The sequence below is a fragment of the Cololabis saira genome, chromosome 11 (genome assembly GCF_033807715.1).
Source record: "Cololabis saira isolate AMF1-May2022 chromosome 11, fColSai1.1, whole genome shotgun sequence".
Lineage (NCBI taxonomy): Eukaryota > Metazoa > Chordata > Actinopteri > Beloniformes > Belonidae > Cololabis > Cololabis saira.
The window spans coordinates 26,336,292-26,363,767 of record NC_084597.1 but is presented as its reverse complement, the minus strand read 5'-3'; the positions used below and the strand labels follow the sequence as shown (position 1 = coordinate 26,363,767).

Below are 27,476 nucleotides of genomic sequence, written 5' to 3'. Positions count from 1 at the left end.
TATAAGGGCTCAGAAATACTTAAAAAAACGCCTACTGATATACTTGGGTTTATTACGGAAGAGTATTAGGGCCATGCAAGAGAAAAAATATTTGAGAGGGGAAGATTTTTTTTTATTGTGCACTTCGAGAAAAAAGTCGAAATGTTGAGATTAATGTTGAAATACAATTTTGTGAATAAAGTTGAAATTTCGAGAATAAAGTTGAAATACATTTAATCTTTTTTCTCGAAATTCTACTTCAACATTAATATCTACACTTCGACTTTTTCCTTGACATTTTGACTTTTTTCTCGACATTTCGACTTTTTTCTCGAAGTGCATAATGAAAAAAAAATCTTCTTCCTCTAAAATATTATTTTTATTTTTCTCCTGCCTGGCCCTAATACTCTTCCGTAGGGGTGGCCAGTGGGGAGGCCAGCAAATTTGTAGGGGGGGCCGTGGCCACCCTTGGCCACCCCCTGGTGACGCCACTGAATGTGCTCCTGACTGGCTGTCGACCCGTGGCCATACGCTGTGTCAAACGTGACAAGGATGTAGAGGGGCTTTGCGCTGGATTTAAGGCCCTCACAGCTGTTTCTGTGGCCAATATTTTCCAACACACTGACATGTATTAAGATCACACATTCAAGGACATGTTATGAACTAAAACACCTATAACTCATGAGCTTTTTGACCTTTGAGTCATCAGTTTGAGACTTTTAATTCAATATATGTTTTGTTTGATGCAGCCAAATGAAGGCCGATGATTAATCTGTTGGAGTTATTTTACAATTGCAGCGCTGCACAGTCAGTGACTGTGTTTATCTTTCCAGGCCACACATCTTCTAAGAATAATTTCACATTTTAAACCAGTATGTGCTCCTGTAACATCATGCTCAGCCATTCAAGTGGCTGAAACAGCAGCACTGAATGTTTTGAAGAACAAGGGCTGTCTGTTTTGTCGCCCACGAGAAGAAGTGGCAGCGGGAATGGTTAATCGCCTTAGGGTAAATTGCCTCTGTCTTTTTTTCTCTCTCTCACTCTCTCTCCATCTCTCCCTCTCTCGCCACATTGCCTCTTTCTTGTTGTTGTGTCGTACCATTAATAAGATTTAGCCTGCTCAGTGCAACCCATTCCATTTAAAGTCTTTTTACGAAGGAGGCAGCGAGAAAACCAGGAGACATGAAAGACAGAGAGGGGGAAACTGAGGATTTGATGTTGGAATACAGTACATTTAAGGCTGGGCAAGAAAAAGGACCTCTGTAAAATACAAAATACAGACCAAGTATTTGCAGATGTTTTTAATTTGTTGATATACAACGATTTAAAATATTCTAAACAAACACAAAAATAAAAATTGCCATTAATATTGTATCTATCTGTTGCAGGAGACTGACTCGCTGAAGTCCACCAACAAGATATGCCGCCAACTGATTTATCACCTGACCCCTCACTCCAAGTGGACAAGACAGAGTGTGCCCAGGAGGAAGTCTCAGGCCTGGTGGGTGTGTGTGTGTGTGTGTGTGTGTGTGTGTGTGTGTGTGTGTGTGTGTGTGTGTGTGTGTGTGTGTGTGTGTGTGTGTGTGTGTGTGACACCATGCTGTAATTTCTTCAGAATACAGTCCTCACCACAGTTTTCACTGCGTACATCACCACTGCTCATAATCCTTTGGAGATGCTCTGAAATAACGTACGTTTGGGAAATATGATTTGGGGAAAATGTCTCCCTGCTTTATCTTTTTAAACCCCTCTCCTCTTTGCTACGGTCTCGTAAGCTTTCCATCTGAAATGACAAATATACTTTTTTTATACTTTTTCTTTAAACTTTTTCTGTGTTAAACATTACAAGCTCTGGTTTTCAAAGTAAGAAAAAGTGGGTTTATTTCTCATCATAAAATGCTGATTTTGTCTGCTGAAGTGATTACCTGTCGTTTTATATTATGTCAGGAACTCTAGGTATATATATTTTTATCTATATTATTTTTAAATAGTGTTTAAAAGTTTTAACATACCTGCAAACTAGACACTTTTACCGAAAAGCAACTTCAGAACCTTCCGTATTATCTTCACAAAAACATGTTTGGTGAAACCCAACATGCGCACGTGAGTCTTTTTGGCCAATCACAAGTTAAAAAGGTCATCCCTTCTTTTCTATTACATTTTGAGGGGACTTTTCTTTTTCATGCTATGTAACGGTACTTCTAGGGACGCCAGCATTAGTTTTTAGTTAAGTCTCCAATTATATAATATGCTGTCTAAATGTACATTAAGTAGCTAAGTAAGTCAGAAATTGCTAAACTGGGTCATGATCTGTTTTGTGTAACGGAAAGCCCTTCTGAGCCCTTCTGAGTTTGCAGGTGTGTTTTACACATGGTGGCAACAGCACTACTACTACTGCCCTAAACACCAGATGAGCCATCGGGGGGGGAAAGAAAGAAATACAGTTAAGTCCACAATAATAAAATAATCAAGTGTAAACACTTGAGCAATGTAGGAATTACACCCATTTTAGATAAAGTATTTAAGTTTTCAAGGGCTCAAAAGTATTTATGTAATATGACATAGTGGTAAATATAACCATCATTTGTCATACATAATGAAAGTCCTTCGTTCAATGACTGCCAGATGCCTGTAGCTCATTAACATCACCAAACACTCAGTTTCCCCTCTGGATGCTTCATCAGAGATACACTGCAGTCACCTTCAGTTGCTGCTTGTTTCTGAGACTGCACTGTGAAGCGCCGTCCGTTTTGTAGCATTTGGATGAATATGAGCAGAATATTTATACTCCAGAAATTATCCGGCAACTTTTTGTCAACGGTCGTATGATCAATAAACCACAGTGGGCTTGAAAATTGTCTGTTATACATGCCCACGTCATACATACAATATATATATATATATATATATATATATATATATATATATATATATATATACAGTGGGGCAAAAAAGTATTTAGTCAGCCATCAATTGTGCAAGTTCTCCCACTTAAAAAGATGAGAGAGGGCTGTAATTTTCATCATAGGTTAAAGCAGCACAACGTAACTTTCAGCTTTTCTGAGTTTGGCGGCATCTTTTGGACAAAAGCGGTAGTGCTTTACCAGAAAGAACACTACGTTTCCCATGAGCACCAGCGCGTACTGCCGGAAAACTCCTGTCCCGTCGCGTGCATTTGTTTTGATAGAAGACGGGACGCTTTTCTGTTTCACCAAGTGAACAGACGGAACGCAAAAAAAAAAGATGTTAAACTGCTGGAAAGGAACTGGAATTTACCGGGATACCTTAAACAAGGAAGCCAGGGAGCGGAATATGGAGAAAATAATGATTATTAACGGTCTGGATTCATATTAAATCCCTACTGAAGAATGTAGCTCCTCGTCGGAGTGCCACTCTATAGAAGGATTTACTGCCGCAGTTCTGCAGAACCACCGTCTCCGGCTACCTTGTTTAGGAGTGTTTAGCAGCTGCTTTGGTAAATGTTTGACTCGCCATGTGTTTCAATAAATTTGTATAATAGTACAACATACAGTACATGTTTTGTATCCCTCTTACTTCTTTTTTTTGACTGCTATATTATGTTGAAGAGGCTCTGAGGCGTGAGCAATATTTTTGTTTTCCTCGTGAGATTATTTTTTTCCTCTGCAGCTACAAATAAGAGTTAATATTTTTTCCTCAACAAACTAGCTTTATCTGAAGATTGGGGTTAATTGCACAGCAGAGAGCTGGCCAGCAACTGCGTTTAGCTGGAGAAGTGGGGAATAAAACCCGTGTTTTGATCCGACCCAGTCTGCGTGAGTGTTTGTGGTTTAAGGCTGATTTATGGTTCTGCGTTAAATCGACGCAGAGCCTACGGCGTAGGGTACGCGGGACACGCACCGTACGTTGCGCGTCGCCACGTACCCTACGCCGTAGGTCTGCGTCGATTTAACGCAGAACCATAAATCATGCTTTACTGTGTGTTTGGTCGTTACAGCCGCGATCCAAGCGAGCCGACGACTCTTTCACTCTTTTACTCTGTTATATCAGATACTTGGCCTCCGTGGTTCTGCCTCCGAGCAGGAAACTGGTGAAAAGTTAAACCATTAGGATCTTTTCCCCACGTCTGTTGTGTGGAGCTGCTGCAGCCACAACGCGTTACGGGTTACCAGCTTCTGCGGAGCTGCGCTCCACGCCCCGCCCACTTTCGTCTCGACTGTGAATCGGGAAGGAGGGGGAAGTGACGTATGCCGTAAAGCAGTCAAAGCCGTAAAGATTTGTAGTTTTTTAGTGTGGCAGGGTTCCTACCATGCTCCTCAAAGTTACATAGTGCCAGTGAAGGCGATACAGACCCCTCAGACCATGACAGAGGTGTCATTAAACAGGAGTCATTAAACAATGACTCTGGAAATATGATATTAAGGTGGAAAAGTTACGTAGTGTCACTTTAACTTCAACTATGAGAGACAGAATGGGGGGAAATAATCCAGGAAATCACATTGTAGGATTTTTACTGAACTAATTGGTAAATTCCTCAGTAAAATAAGTATTTGGTCACCTACAAGCAAAATTACTGGCACAGTAACTTCTTTTATAAGAGGCTCCTCTGTCCTCCACTCGTAACTGCATTAAAGGCACCTGTTTTAACTAGTTATCAGTATAAAAGACACCTGTCCACAACCTCAAACAGTCACACTCCAAACTCCACTATGGCCAAGTCCAAAGAGCCGTCAAAGGACGTGAGAAACTAAATTGTAGACCTGCACCAGGCTGGGAAGACTGAATCTGCAATAGGTAAGCAGCTCGGTGTGAAGAAATCAACTGTGGCAGCAATTATTAGAAAATGGAAGACATACAAGACCCTGATAATCTCCCTCAATCTGGGACTCCACGCAAGATCTCACCCCGTGGGGTAAAAATGATCACAAGAACGGTGAGTACAAATCCCAGAACCACACGGGGGACCTAGTGAATGACCTGCAGAGAGCTGGGACCAAAGTAACAAAGTACCATCAGTAACACACTACGCCGCCAGGGACTCAAATCCTGCAGTGGCAGACGTGTCTCCCTGCTTAAACCAGTAAATGTCCTGGCCCGTCTGAAGTTTTCTAGAGAGCATTTGGGTGATGCAGAAGAGGATTGGGAGAATGTTATATGGTTAGATGAAACCAAAATAGAACGTTTTGGTAGAAAACACAACTTGTCGTGTTTGGAGGAGAAAGAAAACTGAGTTGCATCGAAAGAACACCAAACCTACTGTGAAGCATGGGAGTGGAAACATCATGCTTTGGGGATGTTTTTCTGCAAAGGGACCAGGACGACTGATCCTTGTAAGGGAAAGAATGAATGGGGCCATGTATCGTGAGATTTTGAGTGAAAACCTCCTTCCATCAACAGGGCAATTGAAGATGAAACGTGGCTGGGTCTTTCAGCATGACAATGATCCCAAACACACCGCCCGGGCAACGAAGGAGTGGCTTCGTAAGAAACATTTCAAGGTCTTGGAGTGGCCTAGCCAGTCTCCAGATCTCAACCCCATAGAAAATCTTTGGAGGGAGTTGAAAGTCTGTGTTGCCCAGCAACAGTCCCAAAACATCACTGCTCTAGAGGAGATCTGCATGGAGGAACGGGCCAAAATACCAGCAAGTGTGTGAAAACCTAAATATTTTTGACCAAATACTTATTCTCCACTATAATTTGCAAATAATTTGTTTAAAAATCAGACAATGTGATTTTTCTGAAATTTTTGTTTTTCATTTTGTATTTGAGATACACCTGTGATGAAAATTACAGGCCTCACTTATCTGTTTAAGTGAGAGAACTTGAACAGGGTACCTGACTAAATACTTTTTTGCCCCACTGTATTGTATGTATTCATATATATATATATATATATATATATTTTTTTTTTTATTTATTTATTTATTTTATTTTTTTTCCGCGACCATATGACGCGCCGTGTGGAAAGGCGCAGCCTCAGTTATGTGTGTCATTTCTGTATTTAACACACATACAAGGCGCACTGAACGAAAAGGCGCCGTCTACACACACAAATGGCGTCTCGCCTTACAACAACACACACACACAAGCATAGAAGTGTGCGTATTTAAAAATAGAGCGGGAGCAAAACTGAGGTTGATTGTGCTGTATTTAAGTCTTTATTACAAAGTAGTAACATTTTTTAAATCACCAATGAATAATCAAAAATTAAAACAAGCGTCATTAATCAAATCCATCCAAGTCCTCATCCTCCGTTTCTCTTTTCTATTTCTATTTATCTATTTTCCGTAGCAGCATAAAACGACACCAATACAAGACATTATGTTATAAGTATTGATGTTGCATGAATTTGCAACAAATCTTTATCCTAATCACTGGATGAGTCAGAGTCAGGAAATATATATTTGTTTATGTTAGAGCTTAGTACCAGTTTGTCCCAGCACACCGAAGGAAACCTGCAAGTCATCCTTGTCTCATTCAGTGTTTATCTGCTTATCAGCCCTGTCTGATTACAGTTTCTGGTGAGTTATTGTGTTATAATGTGAAGCTTGTTAGACCTGGACATTAACAAATGGCCATTTCTGATTGATTCATCTCTGTTCATCAATAGAAGGAGAAGTACATTTAACCTTGTAACTAATCCCTTCATGCTCTATAGATGGCTTAGATGTAACTTTACACCTTTGTCTCATTTAATATTAGTTGCACCTCCCTCTCATAGCTCACTTTGTAGCAGCTGCTCTGTCTCGATTTTCCTCCAACATTCTTGACCCTACAGCTTGACAACATTAGTTGCTAATAATCTAGTATTGTAGAGACAGACCATACATCACAGGATCGCATGGGCAGAAATATGTGCCACTAAAAACTGAATTTGAATCATTTATATTTGAATTTGAATTGCTCAACTTGAATAATTGCATTAAAAAACTGAACCTGAATCACATAATTTGAATTTGTATTGTTTAATTTGAATCATTGCATTGAAAAACTGAATCTGAGTAGCATACTTTGAAATTGAATTTATTAGTTTGGAACTGAATTTTCTATAAAGTTACTGTGCCAGACATTCGGGTCTTCCGGAGGAAGACCAATCGAGTGCAGATACAACTCAGAACTCCTTTTCACGTAGCCTACTATAACCTCTATTTTCTTTCAACGATATAAACGACCAATGGGAGCTAGATATTTCGAAACCTATTGTTTTTTCTCCATTCTGTGTAAAAAGTGTAGATTTATATCTTGCTGTTTGGTAGAAAAATTTCTGCTGAGGAGTGTGTCAAGATTTGCGGCAACGGGTGAAGCCTGAATTATGGTTCTGCGTTAAATCGACGCAGAGCCTACGCCGTAGGGTACGGCGTAGCCTAGGCCGTAGGCTCTGCGTTGGAGTAACGCGGAACCATAAATCAGCCTTGACACGTGACGGGTGCGCGCAGGGAGGAGAGGGGGACAGAGGGGGACAGAGGGGGGAGGAGCGTCCAGGTCGCACCGCAACTGTTTTCGCTGATCTATTTTTGGCTCTACCTCCTTTGTCATCATATTCACATTAATAATAACTGTTTATCAGAAAACCCATGTTTAAATATCTTATTAAAGCAGTGTTTTTTTTCTGTGTGTGTGTGTCTTTTTAAGGTTGAGTCGGCCACAGAAGCTACAATGACTGAACTGATTAAGGAAATTTTCAGCGAAAACAGTTTGCTAAGTTAAGAAAATTGCATTCCTTTACTATGATACAGTATTTAAATCCAGGGAAAGACAACACTATATCACATTAAGATATCCATCACAGCCAATATTTATTCTCATATCACAATATTGGTGTAATAATAGTGATATATCTGCCCTAACTGTAAATATATATTATATATATATATAATATATATAAATATTGATGTTTAAAGCGTCACAGCTCATTGAATCAGGACCCCTGTAATATGACATGTATTGAATCAAAATATTACTGCCAATACACAGCACATACAGTATGACACTATTGAGTTCCCACCCTCAGTGCAAGGGGAACATCCCTGAGTTTTCTCTGACTTTCTTGACCAAATCCCATATCCAGCATATAAAGTAATAATTCATGTTTTGCTTAAAGGTATAGTTGGTGATCGTGTTCAACAACATTTCTTGTTATACTGGGTGAAATGGTCCTTCCAACCTGAGAGTAGCCAATAAATAATTTGTTCAGAAAAAGGAACGAAAAAAATCCGACCTCTCTAACAGCTGCAGGCCTGTAAAAACTTTCTGTTGCGGTGCGACCTGGATGCGTCCTCACCCCCCTCCCCCCTCTGTCCCCCCTCCTCCCTGCGCGCACTCGTCACGAGTCACCCGTTCAAATCTTCACACACTCCTCAGCAGAAATGTTTCCACAAAACGGCAAATATAAATCTACACATTTTACACAGAATGAAGAAAACACAATACGTTTCGAAATATCTAGCTCCCATTGGTCGTTTATATCGTTGAAAGAAAATAGAGGTTATAGTAGGCTACGTGAAAAGGAGTTCTTTGTATCTGCACTTGATTGCTATTCCTCCGGAAGACCCGGATGTCTGGCAGAGTAACTCCAGTAAATTGAAATTGAATTGCAAGAACTGAATTTGAATTGTGAGAGCTGAATGTAGATTCAGTTTTTCAATGCAATGATTCAAATTAAACAATACAAATTCAAATTATGTGATTCAGATTCAGTTTTTTAATGTAATTATTCAAGTTAAGCAATTAAAATTCAAATATAAATTATTCAAATTCAGTTTCTGGTGGCACATATTTCTGCCCATAGTGGTCTGCCTGCAGCCCTTTGAACATTCTAGGGAAAAAAGCCCAAGATGCAATGATGTTATCTGTGCACTTGTTTCAGAGGAACCCATAAGAAAAAAAACAGACATCATCAAAATCTAAATTTGAATTAAACCTGCAGCATTTACAGGCTGCATCTAAAAGGCTGACGGTTTATGTGGGAAAGTACAAATAGACAGCAGGAGGACAGGAGATTGCCACTTGAAATCAGCCGTCAATCAGTGTACTTTTCCTAGATGTAAATATCTAGAATCACACCTCTGATTAAGGGTCTTCAATAAATCTTGTTCCTATTTGGTAGCTCACCCAGCAGGTTATCATGATCAATTGCTAAGGTTAGTTGTGAGGAAGCATTAGCTGCTTGAATCTGTGTTTTTGAGACTGCCGTTCATAACACCTTAAGAAATGACATGTTTTCACTTTGTTTTTGTTTGTTTTTTTTACTTTTTGTACCAAGTTTAAAACTTGGTCTTCAGTGGAAGAGGCTTAAAAACCCATTCTGCCAAGCTCGAGTTACATAAGCATGGTGTTAAATTCTGTGACATCACCTCAGCCCGCTGACATAACCAAGCAATCTACTTCACGGCTATAAACCAGACACAAACTGCACCACGCCCCTCATTTGTTAATTAATAGTGAAACAAGGGTCATGCATCTAAAGACTTGGCAGAACAAGCACCGATTTCATTAGAGAGTGATCAGTTGGTTTAGGTGAGCGTTTGAGTGAGTTTCTGGTTTGGTTTCGGGCACTTGATTGCCTTTGTCAGTCTGATTTTCTGCCTTTTGCAGCTCTCTCTGCCTACAGTTGATGTCGTTGGCGCGGGCCACACCCACTGTTTTGTAAACTGCTCGGGGGAAGCAGAAAGAGGCAGTTTCAGCCAGTCGCAATTAGCCTAAGGATTGCAGCTGAGTCGACTTCTGGTATTTCACCACGCTTGGTGCGCTGAAGCGTCAGCATGGTTACTGCCCACTTGGGGTTAAGACCACGTAGGTTAAAGACCTGCAAGTCTACCTGCGCGAGTCCACCGAGCAGAGTTGGAACCATGATTCTCTCTGACATTCCTGATGATGGCTCTCTACTAATTGTACTGGGAGGCACAGCACGAAAAGATGAGTTTATGGGAATATGCTGACATAGCATTTAACCGGTAATGTTCGTGTTTGCTGGGTGTATGTAGATGTTATTGGGAATTTACTGGTGAAAGAAGTTTACTGTGAAATACGGCCATTTTTGGGCTGTAATCGGGAGTTTACTGACCCCACTTTTTTGCCACGGGTAGAGGAACAGCAGGGGACCGTTAGGCCTTTGTTCAAAAAATGCAGCCATCGAGAGCCATCAAACGGCCATCAACACTTCTGTGAGTTACCATTCAAACTCGCCCAATTGGCCCACATGAATAGCAAATGGAGATAGGGCCTATCACTGGAATGTGTAGACCATCATGAACAGATCACAAACTTGACCTCATTTACTTCAGTGTTCTTTCTACAAAAACACTTTTGCAACACAATCACATTTTTACCAGAAAGCTACATTTGCTGTTCAGGGATACCACACAAAGTCTGACTGCTTAGTTTGAGCAGGCTATGTTTAGTTAATTGTTCAACTAAATGTTGTTTTTTGTTATTGGGAATTTACTGGTGAAAGAAGTTTACTGTGAAATACAGCCATTTCTGAGCTGTAATCGGGAGTTTACTGACCCCACTTTTTACTGTTACAGTCCTGACAGACCAATCACAGCGCATGTTATTGCGGGGGCGTGGCTAAGAATTGATTCAGCAATGTGATTGGTTCCTGTCTCACAGCGTTGAGAGTTGCGGGGGTCTTTAAAGTTTGTCCTAGTCAGTTACTGTTTGTTTTGCTCCCGCCCGGTAGAACTTTTTTTGCTTTTGAGGAGATACTGCTGCGTTGTTGTAAAACATGTCGCATAAACGGTCCTTGTGCTTTTATCCAAATCAACCTGAAGCAGATGTTACTCCGACCAGACCTGCAGTAGAGCGACAAGGACGGTCAACTCCATCTTCTTCCCCATGAGAAAGTCCCGGTTCAGATGTATCTGTTGTTGTTAATGCTTTAAATTCTTTGTCGCGACAAATATCGAAATTCGAAGAAAAAGTAGACAGCAGATTTGAAAAGATAGAGCACAGACTACAGGACATCGACGGCAGATTTGAGCTACTGGACGAGGAAGTGAAGAACTTAAGCTCTGATCGTGTTGAAACTTTCAGCTCCGATTCCACACCCGCAAAACGGATTAAAAGAGCAAAGAACACACGTGTTGCTGTAAGTAAGTTTGCTTATGACTAAGGACTGTGCACAATTCCTTTTACATTTAACTGCATGTCCACATGAGGTAATAATGCTTAAATACTTTTAGAATCACACTAACTTTGTATTATTAATCTATACAGGAGGCTGTAAGACGTTTACACAATTCTGAAAACAACGCTATGAAGCTGGATCCAAAACAAAGGTAAATATATGTTTTTTGTTTGTAATCACTGTAATTTACCACAGCAAAATAAAAAATAAATGAATAAACGGCATTAGGAAAGAAATTGTTGAAAAACCAAACTGATTTAGTAGTGATGGGTCGGACCATAGACATATATAAACTTTATATATGTCTATGGACTTTATTAAAGGCTAGATGACTCGTCCGCGCTGCTGCCAATGCAGAGCGATGTCGTCACACGGCGGCCATCTTGCCACAGGAGAGCTCGCTCACTCTAACATTGTGTTTAATGGTGCATGTACTGCTTAAACAACCTTAACTTGCTCAATTCTCAACAGATTTTCAAACAGTTTGGTTTTTTATCAACGTCAGAGATGTAGTTATGACACTGCATACTTGTGAATAATTATAAACATTGAAAAACGTACTTTTATATGAAAATAACCAGAAACAGATAGCTATGACATGGTATTTATATTAAATCAATATTTCTATAGTATTCTTAGTAACATGTCACGTGTGCTCAGTGTAGTCACGTGTGATCTAGATCTATTTTCTCCACACAAAAATAAATAAAAGGTTGCTTTGGGGTTTGAGTTTGTTTTTAATCAACTAACATGGCTCCTCTTTCCCAACAGTATCAATTCTCCACATAACCTTGCAGTTACGACATACATGTTGGAGCAGGTCGGCATTGCTTTTCCTGACACAGACAGCGACGTGATAACAGGTAAAAAGAAAGGCACATCCATCCTTGTTCTTTTAGAATTGCTTTGAATAGATATTGAAACTAATTAAATTCTAATTGTATTTTTGCTTGTGCTTTAGCTGCTTGCAAGACTTATTTTGAGTCTTTGAAAAGGAGCCATCGTCTCGATCAGCCAGAAAATGCTCCCCAGAAAAAGAAATTAAACAATGCAATGAAGACTAGACAATGGAAAACAAGGGTGAATTACAGCAATATTTGGGTTAGTGAGTTACAGTATATGGAACTGAGATGTTTTTAATTTAGTGTTAATTGAATATTGGTAAAAAATTATACACATTTTAATTGCTACTCTATATTTTGCAGTTGCTGGCCTCCAGGGCTAGATGTGTACAGACTCCCGCTGAAATGTGACCTGATGACCTGATGTCAGAAGAAGAAGATGGCGTCGTAGATGGATTGCTTTTAAAAGTGCCTTTTTTGTTTTTTTCATGTGGACACACACTGAACTTTTTGGAATACTGTGTTTTAATTTTCTGCAATAAATACATTTACTTGTACTGAGGTGGTTGCTTATTTGATTTCTGAAATGTGCATGTATTTGTAGCCTGGTAAACTGCAGGTAGCTTGCAGTAATCCTCTCGGGTGCAATTTTCTTTTGCACCAGTAGAGGCTGCTGTGCTTGGGGGGGGTTGGGGGGATGGGGCTTGGGGGGGGGGTTGGGGAGTGAGGGTAGGGGGGGTGGGGGTTGGGGGGGGTGGGGGTTGGGGGAGGTTGGGGGGTGAGGGTTGGGGGAGGTTGGGGGGGTGGGGCTTGGATGTGTGTGTCTGTGTGTGGGGGGGGGGGGGGGGGGGGGGGGGGGGCTTGGGGGGGTGAAGTTCCCCCCCCCCCGCCCCCCTCAAGTCTGGAATGTCACACCTTTGTGTGACAATAGCCAGCATGGCACCCTGCTGAGCTGGCTACTCCAAACACAGCAGGAGGCCCCAGTACAATACGGGTGTTTCCGGACCGGGGAAATTTTTAGTTTTCGGCTGGTTTACCTTACATAAATTCCCGTGCTAGCACCTGAAATACCGGGGGTATACACAGCCGTAAACCCTGGTTTTTTTGCTGTGAGATATGAACATTCACATCGACAAAACACAGGCAAATGAGTTTCTGGTTCTCATCCACTCTTTCAATCTTACACTGGTCCAGACTCCTCCAACACACAAAGCTGGTAACATCCTTGACCTGGTGCTGACCAGAAACTGCACTACAGCTGACATGTGTGTCACACCACTGCACCTATCAGACCACATAAGCCGGGCATACACTGTGCGATATTTTAAATCGTATGAGACAGCCCCATCTCACACTGCACGACTAGATCGCGGAGTTCAAAAGTTCAGAGCCCACGATTTATGTTCTCACACTGTACGAGTCGATGCTCGGATGCGACCCATCTGCTCACACTACACGTTCATAATCCTCCTGTCGGACCTCTGTGTACTGGAACTCGAGGCCGGTTTTGGGGCAGGGGTTATTTATTTATTATTTATATATATATATATATATATATATATATATATATATATTAAAACAATCCCAAAATATCTGTACCGTTTCTGATTGGGTGGGCACTGCGCATCATTTTTTGACACAACAAAGAACGCATACCGCAAAAGTTGTGTCTCGGCGGAGGAACCCCGACGTCCCAGCAAAATGAGAAGAGAAAAAAGAGTTGTTCCGAACAGCAGACAGCGCACACACTAAAGGCTGATTTATGGTTCCGCGTGTCATATGAGTGCGTTGTGATATAACCTCCACACCGCGTTACACCAACGCAGAGCCTACGGCGTAGGGTACGCGGCGACCCGCACCATACATGGAAATGCGGTCTTTTTTTGCTATTAAAACATGATTTGTAATGTGAATTTGCAACACTTAAACTGCAAATAATAGTTTTTGACGTGACATCAGAGATTGCGCATGCTCTCTGTGAAAGGATGAGGCAAATCTGGTTGCAGCACTGCTTCAACTGTGCGATGCCTTCACGAGGAGCGACCAGGATTTCAAACACGCTTGATTTTCTTGCGACCTCACGATTTGTGATCGGGAGCTCGTCGTGAGCTGTTAATCTCTCGTCGTTACCCCACGTACACTGCCCGAGGCACGAGCAACGATTGGGTCAAAATCGGGCCCGATCAAAAAAAAGTTGCACGACTGGAAAATCGTCTCAAAACAAACCGATAATCGCACAGTGTATGCCCGGCTTTACTGGTTACATTTCTCCCTTCCTCATGTCCAAAGATTTCCTACCGCAGAAACTTACGTTCTCTCAGCCCTTCACAGCTGTCTAATGAGGCCTGCTCTGACCTCCCTTCCCTCTCAGACTTTTCCACACTATCTGTTAATGAGGCTACAGTAACACTCTGCTCCTCACTCACCTCTGCTCTGAATAAACTCTGTCCTCTGGTGTCCAAGCCAGCTCGACAGAAACCCCCCAGTCCATGGGTTCTGAGGGACCACAGAGCTGGGCTTAGGGCAGCAGAAAGAAACTGGCGCAACTCCAAAGAGCGCACTGACTTGTCTGAGTACCGACAAAAACTATCATCTTTCACATCCAGCTTAAAGGCTGCCAAGGTATCCTTTTACCAAAACAAAATCCAAAATGCTCCCAACTCCCGACAACTGTTCATGGCGTTTAACTCTCTTCTCTCTCCACCACCTGGCTGCAGAAAAGTTTGCGTCCTACTTTACTGAAAAGGTTGCTACTATCAGTAACCAATTCTCTGAGCCTGACCACCTCAGCCCACTCCAACCTGCTACTGGCGCCTCTCTCTGCTCCTTCTGGTCTCTAAACAAGGATGAAATCTCCAAACTTCTGCTCAAAATGGCTCAAAAACCAACAACCTGTCCTCTCGATCCGGTTCCTACTGACATCCTGCAGAACATTTTACAGTCAAACTGGCAATAACCCACATTATTAAAGGAGCTTGAGGCTGGATTGAGGCAGGATTTATGAAAATAATTCGTATACGTTTTAAGTTTTCTAGTAATAATGTCAGATGAAGCGTTCCAAACCAAAAAGAATGAGCCCTCTAGTGTATCCCTCCGTTGCCTTGAACAGGCTGTGTGCTGCAGAATGTGCTGCAATTCGGGCCCAAATTTCCCGTGCTGGGCTGCGGATGTGACGTCACATGACGCTGCATGCACGTTCTCCCCGTTCTCCCGTGCCGGCTTCACTGTTGGCTGCAGTACCCCCGACGGCCGTCGTGGCGAAGGGTGGCGCTAGAGAGTCTCATTTCTTAAAAGGAGCCTCATGCTCCTTTAACTCCTCTCTTACTTCTGGCATCTTTACCTCTGCCTTCAAACAAGCTTGGGTCACTCCACTGCTGAAAAAACCCACACTCAACCCTGCCCAGGTTGAAAACTACTGGCCGGTCTCACTGCTCCCGTTCATGTCTAAAATTGTAGAACAACCCGTCTTCAGTCAGGTCTCACAGTTCCTTCACGACATCTGCCTGTATGATCCACATCAGTCTGGCTTTAGGCAGGCCCACTCAACTGAAACTGCTCTTCTGTCAGTTACTGAGTCAGTACGGGCTGCCAGATCTGCTGGTCTATCCTCAGTCTTCATACTGCTTGACCTGTCTGCTGCCTTTGACACGGTCAACCACCACATCCTCCTCTCCACACTGTCAACACTTGGCATTTCAGGATCTGTCCTCTTGTAGTTCATGTCTTACCTCGCAGGAAGATCCTTCAGAGTATCATGGTGTTGTGCCACAAAGGGGGTGCTGGTTCAGTTATTAAAGAGTTATTAATACTTGTCTTTCGATAATTATTAATAATTAATAAACAAGATTACTTATCAAAATTAATTATCAAAATTAATCAATCAAAACGGGGCACCACCTGACTTATCTGGAAAATAATAACTATCAGCAAAATCAGTCTAGAAATTGCTATTATTCCTACGTGCCAGGATGTTGCCAGGGGTGGTGTCACACAATAACAGTGAAGGAAGGAGTCCGAGCACAGACCTTTGCAACCAGCAGATGTGACAAATGTGTATAAAATAAACACAAACAACTTCTCTCATTCAAATTAATCAGAATTTATTTACACAAGTGTTACAATATAATAAAACAACGCTTGGGATAAATTCTGATGGCTAAACTACACATAAACAACAACTACGGTAACTAACAGTAAACACAAACTTCAGATCGCCTGTGTGTGTGTGGGTGTTGGCGCATATGTGTGTGTGCGTGCACGTGCGTCACGTCACGTGGATCTAAACAAAATGGCAAACAACGTCACGTCACGTCACATCACGTAAGACCTAAAGATAAATAGCGGACACGCGCTTTTCAAAACTGTGGGGGAAGGTTTCTTCACCCAGTGGTAACTGAAAGTATCGGAGGCCTGATGGCCAGGATACTAACTTGTCCGTGGGGGTTGGTAAGGAAGGGGGGGAAACTGTTTTATGAAAAAGCAGCAGCATGTGCGTTCTTGGAGCAGATTCGATAAATGTGTGTCAGTGATGGAGAATTCCTTTTTTTTTTAGATTTTGAGATAAAACCTAAAATAATAAAAAATATTCAAAGAGATTCTTTGTGGCTTTGTAGGTCATTACAAGATGTTACGGACTGAACCAGCCAGAAATGCAACAAAATCTTTGTTGAAAGCTGCCACTTAGCTTGCACCTATAGGCGATTGTTGCAAATCCTGGAGAATAGTTTGAATAGGGTAGACACAGGAAGTAACGCTGCTTGGAATAGTCAGCTTATCGGCATGTTGTGCTCCATGCTCAACACCCTGTGAATCAGGGAGCAGGTGCATTTGTTCACACTTAGGCGAAATAATGAGAGATTTACCAAAAGGCATTGAGTTGAGCAACAGTAAAAAAATAAAAAATAAATTTAAAAAATGACTCAATCAAAGAAAGGTGTTGCAGAAGAAAAACATTTCTCATGGTATGGTGAGCATCTCTCCATCATCATCTTCCTGAGCAATTAACCCAAATTGAAAGATTTTTTGACAGCTTGAGTTAACTTCCCACCCCTGTTTCTCAGTTGCAATGTTTCAAAATAACACTCAACAAAACAACCAGACAGACTCTCCCAGTGTGCTCATTAGCAAGCTCTGTGTCTTTCATAGTCTTCACTGCAAACGCAGCAGCATCTCTCTACTGGAGGAATCCTAGCAGACTGTTTCTTTTCTGACACTGTACAAGGCGCAAAAACAAGAATATCTTTGAATTAAATGTAAAATCAAGACAAAATCCAGATCCCAAATCCTCTTTCTCCATTTCTCTCATCTTTGTTAGCATGTCTCTTCCTTTGTCACCTTTCTGCTGTCCTTTTCCCCCTCATTTCCACCTACTTTCTTCCTCTCCTTCTTGTGAGAGCCTATTTTGTTCAACAGTTGCCATACATATCAGTTCTGCAGTTTGAGCTAAAGCTCTGGGGAAACACTGTCAGACTCTGACAGAGAAAAAATAGGGGGGGGGGGGCAGAAAAATCACAGCAAGGTTGCAGATTAGAAGTCACGTATTAGCCTCTTTCCTCCTGCACCACTTTGAAACGTTCATGTATTAATTTTAGTTTTTTGGAAGGAAAAACCATAAGCCATCATACAACTATATATTGCATTTTTATATTCTTATCTTTTCAATGAAGTGGAATTAAGAAGACTATCAGATCGATACAGAGGCTGCTCTCCATTCCATGGTTCAAATTGAATTGTTTTCATGAAATATAACCGCATGGTCGCAAATGTTCAAGAGATAACACATAACACATAATTACAGCTGTTTAACGGAGGCCTGGTTTGCTTATCTAACAGCATAAGAGAAACACAAGTGTGTCGTGCTTAAGGCGTTTTCATTTTTTATTCTCCAGCAAGTGAGCGTAAGCCAGGTTTTCTAAGGTTTCTAAGTGTTGCCGGATCCCCAGAGGGGTTCTAAATGTTATAAAGATTAGTATCGAATTCCAGATTAATGAAGCTCATATTCTTTTATTAGACTAAAATTGCCTTTACAGCACATTTTGAAAAGATTGAAATCCAGTTGTCAAAGCACTTTTATTTCAAATCATTACTGAAACACAGTAATTATACTTGCAGTAGCTATTACAGATGTCTTAAGTGTAATTAAAGAAACTATTCCAGTTAAAGAGCAGCCTTTCTTCCACAGTTCATATAGCTAAAAGGAACATACCGTAGGTGTCCTGAAGAGTGTTTTTGAAGCTATCTCAGCACTGATGAATCCAAAAATGGACAAACAGGAAGAACGAACAAGCCCGGTAACTAGTTTCCTGCATCTAACCTATACTGCTAACTGTTACTGCAGTGTCTCTTTTGCATACCAACAAAAAAAGTCACCACCAGTTGCCGGTTTTACGTGACGCGTGCAATAAATGCAAATGTCCAAAACTGTTTCAATTGAGTAACTTTATTCTACTCACACTTTGTTTCCAATTTAACAGAAATGTGTCCACGCTGTCCAGTTCTGCGTTTCAATTCTTTACTCCAAAAAACATACAAATATTTCCTTTTCATTTACAATACCAGAAACAATTAGGGGTCGGTGTGTAAGAGCCATTTGTGTTGGGTTTGAATGATTTATGTTTGGATATGTTTTGTTTTGGGTTAGCCTCCTACCACTTGGGGGAGTGGTCTCCATTTTTGTGAAGGTCAAAGGATATATAATTAGGGTGATGAATGAACTCAAGTGTTGCTTAGTAGGAAGCAAACAGTTTTTTGTAGTTACATTACATTAACTATGCTTAAATCTGTCAATCTACTGTCTGATGTATTGAAATAGTGATTGAAATGAATACTGTCAGAGCTGAAACAAGAAATGTCAGGGCTCCGATCAAAGTTTACCTGGGCTAAGTAGCTAAAGCGAAAGCTAGTTATTTGACAACAGAGAGTGAGATACATAAAAAAAATCACCCCTTGTCATTGATATGAAATCTACCAAAACAGTTTTTTGTTTGCTTGTTTATTTTTGTACCAGATTGAAAGTATTTTGTTTCCACTGTAAAGTTGGACATTTTAGCATGATGGTCAATGACTCACTTTTGAAGACAACCAACTGGTGAGGTTATCACAGAGAGAGAAGTATTACTGGACTTGTCCTGGACTCGTCCTGGACTCGTCCTGACCAAAACAAACTTTGTTCTTGTTTCTCCATTTTGAGAAATGCACAACAAACTTCATACTTGCTGCTCATACTATCAGTAACAACATCTGCTAACATTTAACTTCTTGCAACATTTTTAAATACATCATATGTTACACAAATGTGATATAATGAAACAACAAACCATATGCTCTCACATTTTATCACATCACCACTTTATTCTGTTGTTGATCATGAAACAATGATAAGTAAAAGCTTTAGAAAACAGATGGACAAGAGTAATGGATGTCTAATCTCTCATGTCAGTTTTGAAGCTGAACTCCAGCATGAATTCTCCTCAGACCTACAGTCAAACGCAGCCACAACAGCATGGTAAACATGCTCCGGCCTTTGACCTCTGCTTTCCTTTAGCAGTAATAAATTCGCAATGAAGGTTCCCAGCCAAAAATGTCTAAAAAAAACAGAGACAATACTGGCTGAATGTTTTAGATGTTTCTATAAAAAGGCTTTTTACGCTGATCTGTCAAGTAGGACTTGTAAGCCAGAAAGCTTATTTTAGCTAAGCTGACATGCTGTATGAAACGGAAGTACCCAAATATCAGAACCAGAGCTGTATTTTGTCCAGAGGTTTCCCCGGGGACTTAGATTGTTTGGATGGTACTTTGGAGAGTTCCTGTCCCTGATCTGCTGCATTTTCACAAGCTAAATAAGGTATTAGGAACATATTTCGTCTCCCAAAAAACTCAAAACAGACACATTTCTGGTACTTTCGTGACCTCTGCATATTCAATCATGTAATCTCATGACCTAATTTCACCTTTCCTTCTCAGACATGCCACATTAAGCTACAACACAGCTTGTGTTCCTCAGGAATGATTCTTTTAAGAATTTAGTTAAACCCTTTAGTTGTAGGAATGTCCCTTAAAATGTTTTAACATTCTTTCAAATGTAAAGTCTGTATGCACGTTTCGAACTCAACTAGTAAAATGAGAGATAAGAAGATGTATGATAACTAACCTGATTGGTAAGATGGATATACTGTAAATATTCTGCTTCTAAAAACTGAAAACACTTAAGTGAACTGAAATATGTGTAGTTCTATGAATATGTATGCAGGCATACTTGATTGCTTGAAGACACATTTTGTTGTCATGAACTTACTATAAAAGTGATTTATTTTATTTATTATAGTTTTGTTACCTTTTGCAGCTTTATACATTTAGACCATTATTTGTAAGCTAGTCACTTCTAGCTAGCAGGGTTCTCAATTCTGGCTCCCAGGAGATGCTTCCATTGATGTTTTAGATCAGTGATTCTCAACTTGTAGGTTGGGAGCCAAAAGTGGGTTGCTGACTTGTTTTCAGCGCGTCATGGGTCTCTGGCTCAGGCAAATTTAAAGCTTTCAGGTAAAGCTACATATTTTTTAGTCTTTTTAAAACTTCTTCCCACTCGTCGTAACCCTTTTTTTATTTCATGTATTTTGGAAAGAAAGGAGAACGAGCACCCACTAAGTCTGTTAAGAATGGCATTAGCTGATATGTTTTGATGACTAAGTCAGCTTTGTTTAAAGCCTAATTTAGTGACTAAGTATAGAATAAGCAGTGTACTAGTAAAACTATTCAATGAATGGGTCCATTGCTAAAGTTTTACATTTACATGTCTTCTACTTCTTAGCCGTTGCACTTTTGTATTTCACATTTGTGCATGAAAACATGGTTAAATCTGTACAGTCTGAGTTTTAACCTACACCTGCTCTTTTTATTAAATAAAATTGAGAACGTGAACATTGTCTTTGATTTTGGTCGCGGCTTTTTCTAGGTTGTACCCTGCCTTTTGCCAGAGGAACGCCACTATAGGGTCCATTAGACTCCCATGACCCTGCATTGGAATAAACAGAAATGGATGGATGGATAGGTCGCAGCTTGTCATTAAGGGGTGATGATGGGTCCCAAAAACAGACCATTTGAGAACCCCACTTTTAGTTATCTTTAGGATAACTAAAGCATCCAGCATCCAGGGGCAGCTGGTAGAGCAGGTCCAGTCCTTTAAATACCTGGGGACTGAGATCGACACCTGCCTGTCCTTCACACAACATACAGACTGTATTTACAAGAAGGCGCAACAGCGTCTCCACCTGCTGAGGAATCTAAGGACATTCAATATCAGCAAAGACATTTTAATTCTGGTTTACCGTTCACTCATTGAATCCATTCTTACATTCAACATCTCATCCTGGTACAACTTGCTCACCACCAAACACAAAACCCGACTCTTACGAATAATAAACCAGGCCAGCAAAATATGCAGATCACAACACCCCCCCCTGTCTGATCTCTACAACTCCTCTGTGATCAGGAAGGCCACTCTGATCACAGAAGACCCCTCTCATCCCCTTCACCACTCATTTCAACTACTGCCATCAGGCAGAAGGTATAAAATTCCACTGGCCTGGAAAATCATTTACAAAAAGTAATTCATTCCATCTGCCACAATCATTCTGAACAATATCAAATAGATTGTTTCACTTTTAACAGGCACTGTCATGTCTGTGCTAACTTATTTACTGTTTTTTAACGTATTCTTTTTATATTGTAACGTGTCCTTATGGGAATGTGTGAATGTGGTTGTAAGCCCTGTCCAAGAGGAATTTCTGTCACCATTGGGACAGACAATAAAGTATTCTATTCTATTCTATTCTATAGTACACACCTGATTCTATTGTTCTCAATTAAACAGTGCAAATATCCAGTTGATCCTATGAAAACATCTGCATTAGAGAAGGGGTGTGGTTTAGAGCTACCTAACTTTCAGTATTACTTCCTTGCCAATAAATTACAGTATATTGTAAAATGGTCAAAGGATCATCCTTTAGATAGTCAATGGCTGGACTCAGAGCAAGTGTTTTGCAACGAACTAGAAATCTCAGAGTTACCATTTATTAGTCAAAGTATCAAACGTCATCAATGTTTCAAAAGCATTAATATTAGCACAACTTTATCAGCTTGGTGGGAATTTCTTAAAGTAGCTAAAATTTCACTTTTTCCATGTGACCGTACACCCATATGGAACAACCCAGACATCGTGAAAAATGATAAAAAGATGGTTAACTTCGTTCAATGGAGAGATCAAGGAATACGGTATTTACAGCACGTAATTGTAGGAGGACAGTTTGTACCTTTCAATATACTTATGGTTCAATACGGAGTTAGCAGGAGTAAATTTTTAGAGTATCAACAACTCAAGGCCATAATAAATAAAACATACAAAATTAGACAATTAGACTTACAACTTCCCGCTAAGATAATAGATTTATTAAATCTAAGCAATTTAAAGTTGTTATCAAAACTTTACAGGTTAGTGTCTAAACTGGACGAGTCAGTCTCTCTCCCGATCTCCAAGTGGGAGGCGGATCTCTCTCTGAATACCGACCAGCTTTCTTGGTCACAAATATGCTTAAATACGTTTACTATGACTAAAAACCCAAACTTACAACTTATACAGTATAAAGTTCTTCATAGAATACATTATACTGGACAAAGGATGTTCCAGATGGGCTTTGTCACCTCTAATATCTGTTCACAGTGCACAGAGAACACCCCAGATAATTATATGCATGCTTTATGGTTCTGTACACCGGTACAGAGGTTCTGGAAGGAGATTTGTGAGGATTTATCCACATGGATCGACCACAGAATCCCAGTGTGCCCCACGGTGTGTATATTAGGTCACCTGGGAGACACTCAAATAGATCCTAATTGGACACACCGGGTTCTTACTGCCTTATGTATCGCAAAGAAAACCATTCTAGTAAATTGGAAACAAAAATCCAGTTTATGTATTAACCATTTTAGGAATCTTTTATCAGATCACATTAGTAGTGAGATAATGTCTGCCTCCACTGAACAACACTCGGCTGAATTGCACTCTCTGTGGTCCCCGATTATTGGCCTCGTTACCTAGTGGGGGCGGGGGGGGGGTGATCTCGTAGCCCTTGGGGTCGGGGGTCGGCTTGGGGGGTCTGGGGCGCGGGCCTCTGGTGGCCCCTGGGGGGCGGTGGTGGGGCCGCGGGGTCCTGTCCCTGGCCGGTGGGGGCCTTGGGGGCCTGTGGGGGGGGGTACCTCATGGCGGTGGGGGGGGTGGCTGGGGAGGGCTCGGGCGGGGGGCGGTGGCTTGGGCGTCTCCGGGCCTCCTGGGGGGGGCTGGGCCGTGGACGTGGGGGTCCCACCCGGAGGGCCCGGTCCTGCCTGGGTGGGAGGTGGCTGTCTGCGCTGGGGGGGCATTGCTGCCTTGGTCCTCCGTCGCTGGGCGGGGGCCAAGTGCCCCTGCGGATGTGGGGACTCCGTGACCCTTGGGGTGTCCGCCGGGGTGGCCTCGGGGGGGGGGTGGGGCCGGGTCCGGAGATCGGGCCTCCCCTGACCGGGGGGTGCACGGGCGGGCGCGGCGGCGGGGTGGCGCCATTCCCAGGTATCTATGTCTTATGTTGTCAGTATGAATGGGAGGATGTTGGACCGTTTCCCCCTCCGTCTGGGGGCTCCGGCGGCTCCGGGGGCGCCCGTGGAGGTACGGTGGGGCCCTGGCCCGGCTCGGGGGGCCGGCCCCCGTCTACTGGATGGCCGGTGGGGGGACGCGGGTGTCTTATCAGGGCCAGCTTTGCTGGTCCTGCCTCCTGGCTTCGGCCTCCGCTCCCCCTCTTGCCCCCCCTACACGATTCATACGCACATAGGCGAAAGGCGGGGGGTCCGGGTCGTGGGGGGCACTGTCCCGCGTGGCCCGGCACTCCCCGCCTCACGGTTTTAACAGCAAATTAGACACTGCACATTCAACACTTTATAAATACACTTGACAAGGACACGTAGTTCGGGAGGGGGGGGGGTCGGTGTCAATCGATACTTGGCCCTCCCTCCTCCCTGTTTTTATGGCATTAATCACATGCACTCAACACAAGGGGCGGGAGGGGGTCCCACATCACCCGCGTTCCCTCACCGGCCTGGGCCTCGGACGGGTGGGTCGGGTTACCCGGGCCTGGCGGGGCCCGCCGTGCAGCCTGGGGTGCCTTCTGGCGGTGCTGGACCCCCCCGGGGAGGGGGAAACGGTGCGTGATTGTATGTCTGTGTCGGTGAGAATGCGGTATGGAAGGGTCCTGCCATGGAGGATTTGAGCCTCCATTGGCAGGACATCAAAAACTTAATAATTTATCAATATTATATTATACAAAGATGGTTATTATTATTATTATTATTGTTAGTATTATTATTATTATTATTATGTATAGTATATTATATTATTATTAGTATAGGTATCGGATAGGTGAATGGATGAATGAATGGGATGCCTGGGTCTGGGGCCCTCCGTTGTCGGGCCTGCGCGGGTGTCGCCTTGTTGGGGGGTTCCCTCTCTCCGGGCCCGTCTCCGGTCCCCCCCGCTGCCTCTACGGCGGGGCGCCCCTCTGGTCTTGGAGGGCCACTTTCGTGGGGGACGGGTGCGCCTGCCCGCGTCGGCGGCCGGGGCGGCTCTGTCTCTCCGGGCAGGCTGGCCCCCTGCCGGGTGGGGGTCGTTGGCCTGAAGGGTGAGGGCCTCCTGGCCGCGTGTCCGGCCCGGACCGGGTGGCCGGGGATTGCCTGGGTCGCGGTCCGCCGCCGCGGGATCCCTGGCTGCTTCTTTCCGCGCCGTGGGGGCCCCGCCCGCGGGCCCCCTCGGCCGCCGCCGGGCGGGGGGGGGGCCTCGCAGGCGGTGGGTTGCCTCCCTCCTACTTCTCCCCTCTGTGGGGTTTGCCGGTGGCCTGGGTTCCGGGCTCTTCCTTGTCGGCCTCTGGTCTCGCAGGTGGCGGGGTCGCTCCCCCCCCTCCCCCACTATAGATACACTTCAGGTGGTGCTTTGTTTGGTTTATTTCACACACACACACACACACACACACACACACACACATACACACATATAGTCATTTAGTCACATGCACACACACACACACACACACACACACACACACACACACGCATGATCATATACATACACACACACACACATAGACATACACACTGGCTTGTTCACCTGCATGCTGGCTCTCTAGTTTTTGGGTTTAGGTAGCGGTAGCGATAGCTTAGCTCAGACTGCGATCAGATCTCAAGATTTAGGTCGATTGCTGTTCGTGTTTTGGTTGGCTCCGTGCCGGTTTCGTGCTTTGTTTGTGGTTTTTTTGTTGCAGATTTCCAGTGCTTGACGTGTGTCTCCGTGTGTTCCTGCTTCCTGGATTGGCAGCGGATGTCGTCACCCCCCCCCCCCAAAAAAAAAAAAAAAAAAAAAAAAAAAAAAAAAAAAAAAAACACTGGGTTTGTATGTGTATATTTATGTATGTGTACGCATATGTGTGCGTATATATATGTATATATTACATATAGTAATAATGCACATATATACACTTTTGGTTTCTACCGTCATGGTATAATTCAATAATATGTGTGCAGACAAGGTAGGAAAAAAAAAACAAAAAAAAAAAAAAAAAAAAAAAAAAAAAAAAAAAAAAAAAAAAAAAAAAAAAAAAAAAAAAAAAAAAAAAAAAAAAAAAAAAAAAGAGAAGGGGTGTGCCATCATCATGATCATTATTAATAACCATTAAGAGCATTCAGTGATGTAATATGTAATTATCATAACAGACATAATCACAGCAAACCGTCAAACCAACTCACATCAAATAGATGAGGCATCTTTTTACAACAGGAAGGGAGTAGTTTTAAAAGTTAGGATGATTCTCTGAGACAGTGAGAACTGAGCTTGATGAGAGTGAGGACTAGACCCCTAAACATCTGATGTAATGATTGTAGCTTTCTTTTTAAAGGAGATGCTCTCTCTATTCATACTGAGTGTGCTTGTAGTTGAAGATACCACAATTACAAAACAATAAACTGGGGCTGACAAGCAGAATCACTGTTTCAAAACTGTGCATACAATGTAGTATACAGTATGTGCTGTGTACTGGTGCTGGTGCAGCAGTTGTCACTATTGCTCCACCCTGAAGCGAGTATGTTACACTATAATCATGAGCAAGCAATGACATGAGTGCAGACATGAGTGCACTGACCAGTTTCCAGTGTAGTGGTCTATTGCATTATGGGATGTAGTTTGCAAGGTTGAATTAACAGTTACCCGGGAATTTTCCTGGAGGTAGCACACTATCCGGACATTTTTAAGCACCTGCGGATCGAATCAGAAAAATGCCCAGATACAATTGGCAGTATACAATACTTCAGGCTGTATTTGAAAAGTACTTTGGGATTTTCAAGCCCCTGGCGGGACTTTAAAGGTCAAAAAGTAATTAATGAAAATGTGTCTGGGAGTATACAATGCTGCAGATTGTATCCATGTTACTTGTGCAGTCATTTGCATACTGTTTACTACATTTAGAGTAGACGACAGCATTGCATACCTGAAGTATAATATGCAGTTCTGAATACACCTGCCCCCAGAGTTGACTCAAACACACTAATCTGATACATTACATTTCTTTAGAATTACCACAAGAAGTGGAGGAAAAGCCAGGGATATTTGTTTTTCTATTATTATTTACAACTTTAATCTCTGTGCTGCTTCTATTCCTCCCACTTCCAACTACAACCCCCTCTCGCTGGGCTCTATTTCTTTTTTAAATAAATTATATTTACCCACTATGCCCCTAAAACAATTGTGTGTCTCTCCTCCAAAGCTGAAAACTCATTTTCTCAAGTGGCTCTTCACGTCATCCTGTCATTTCTGAATCATGCCCTGGCAAGCTCTAGCCAGTGGAGTGAAAAAAAAACTGTCAGGGCATCTCTATTATAACATATATTTGTTTGACCTGTGAACATGTTTCAGTCGTCTTTGTAATAGCCTTGCTGCTCGAAGTTCTTTTAGAGCTTCGCTTCAGCTTATGAATTTATGGCCCAGATTCTTGACAGCTTTTCAGATATCAGAGAAGAGCTCAGTGGGGCTCTTCTAGTAGTTTCTCCCTGCTCTGCTCAGTGTAATTTGCTCTAAAATAAGTCATTTATTCTTCCCCACCCTTGCAGTTATTTTGAGCTCTTTTCCTTTATATGAAGATTTCAAAACTACGGAAACATTTTCAAGGTACTACGCTGAGCACCTGAGCACTGTTGTGTTCATGGAGGAAATGTGTAAGCGGACATAATTTAAAAGCTCTGAAAATGTATTAGATTTCTCTGTCCGGGAAGTGAAGGATGAGCAAGGGAAACATAAGAAATGTAATAAGGTGGATTGATTTTTTTGATCACTTCCTTGAACCGCCACCTTATTGTTGTGGAGGGGTTTGTGTTGCCTGAATGGTCCTAGGAGCTATGTTGTCGGGGGCATTACGCCCCTTGTAGGGTCCCCCATGGCAAGCAGGTCCTAGGTGACGGGCCAGACTAAGAGTGGTTCAAAACCTAAC

The 27,476-nt window shown here is 42.3% G+C and overlaps 1 protein-coding gene across 2 annotated transcripts in view; it reads left to right on the top strand.

Moving 5' to 3' along the window:
* The window catches only part of lrrc75bb (leucine rich repeat containing 75Bb), a 49,532-nt gene that overhangs the window by 6,698 nt on the left and 15,358 nt on the right, over nt 1-27,476 (top strand). For both annotated transcript variants that reach the window (XM_061734212.1, XM_061734211.1), the window contains one exon: nt 1,368-1,480. In XM_061734212.1, the coding sequence (XP_061590196.1) occupies nt 1,368-1,480 (113 nt within the window). The remainder of the gene's footprint in view (nt 1-1,367; nt 1,481-27,476) is intronic.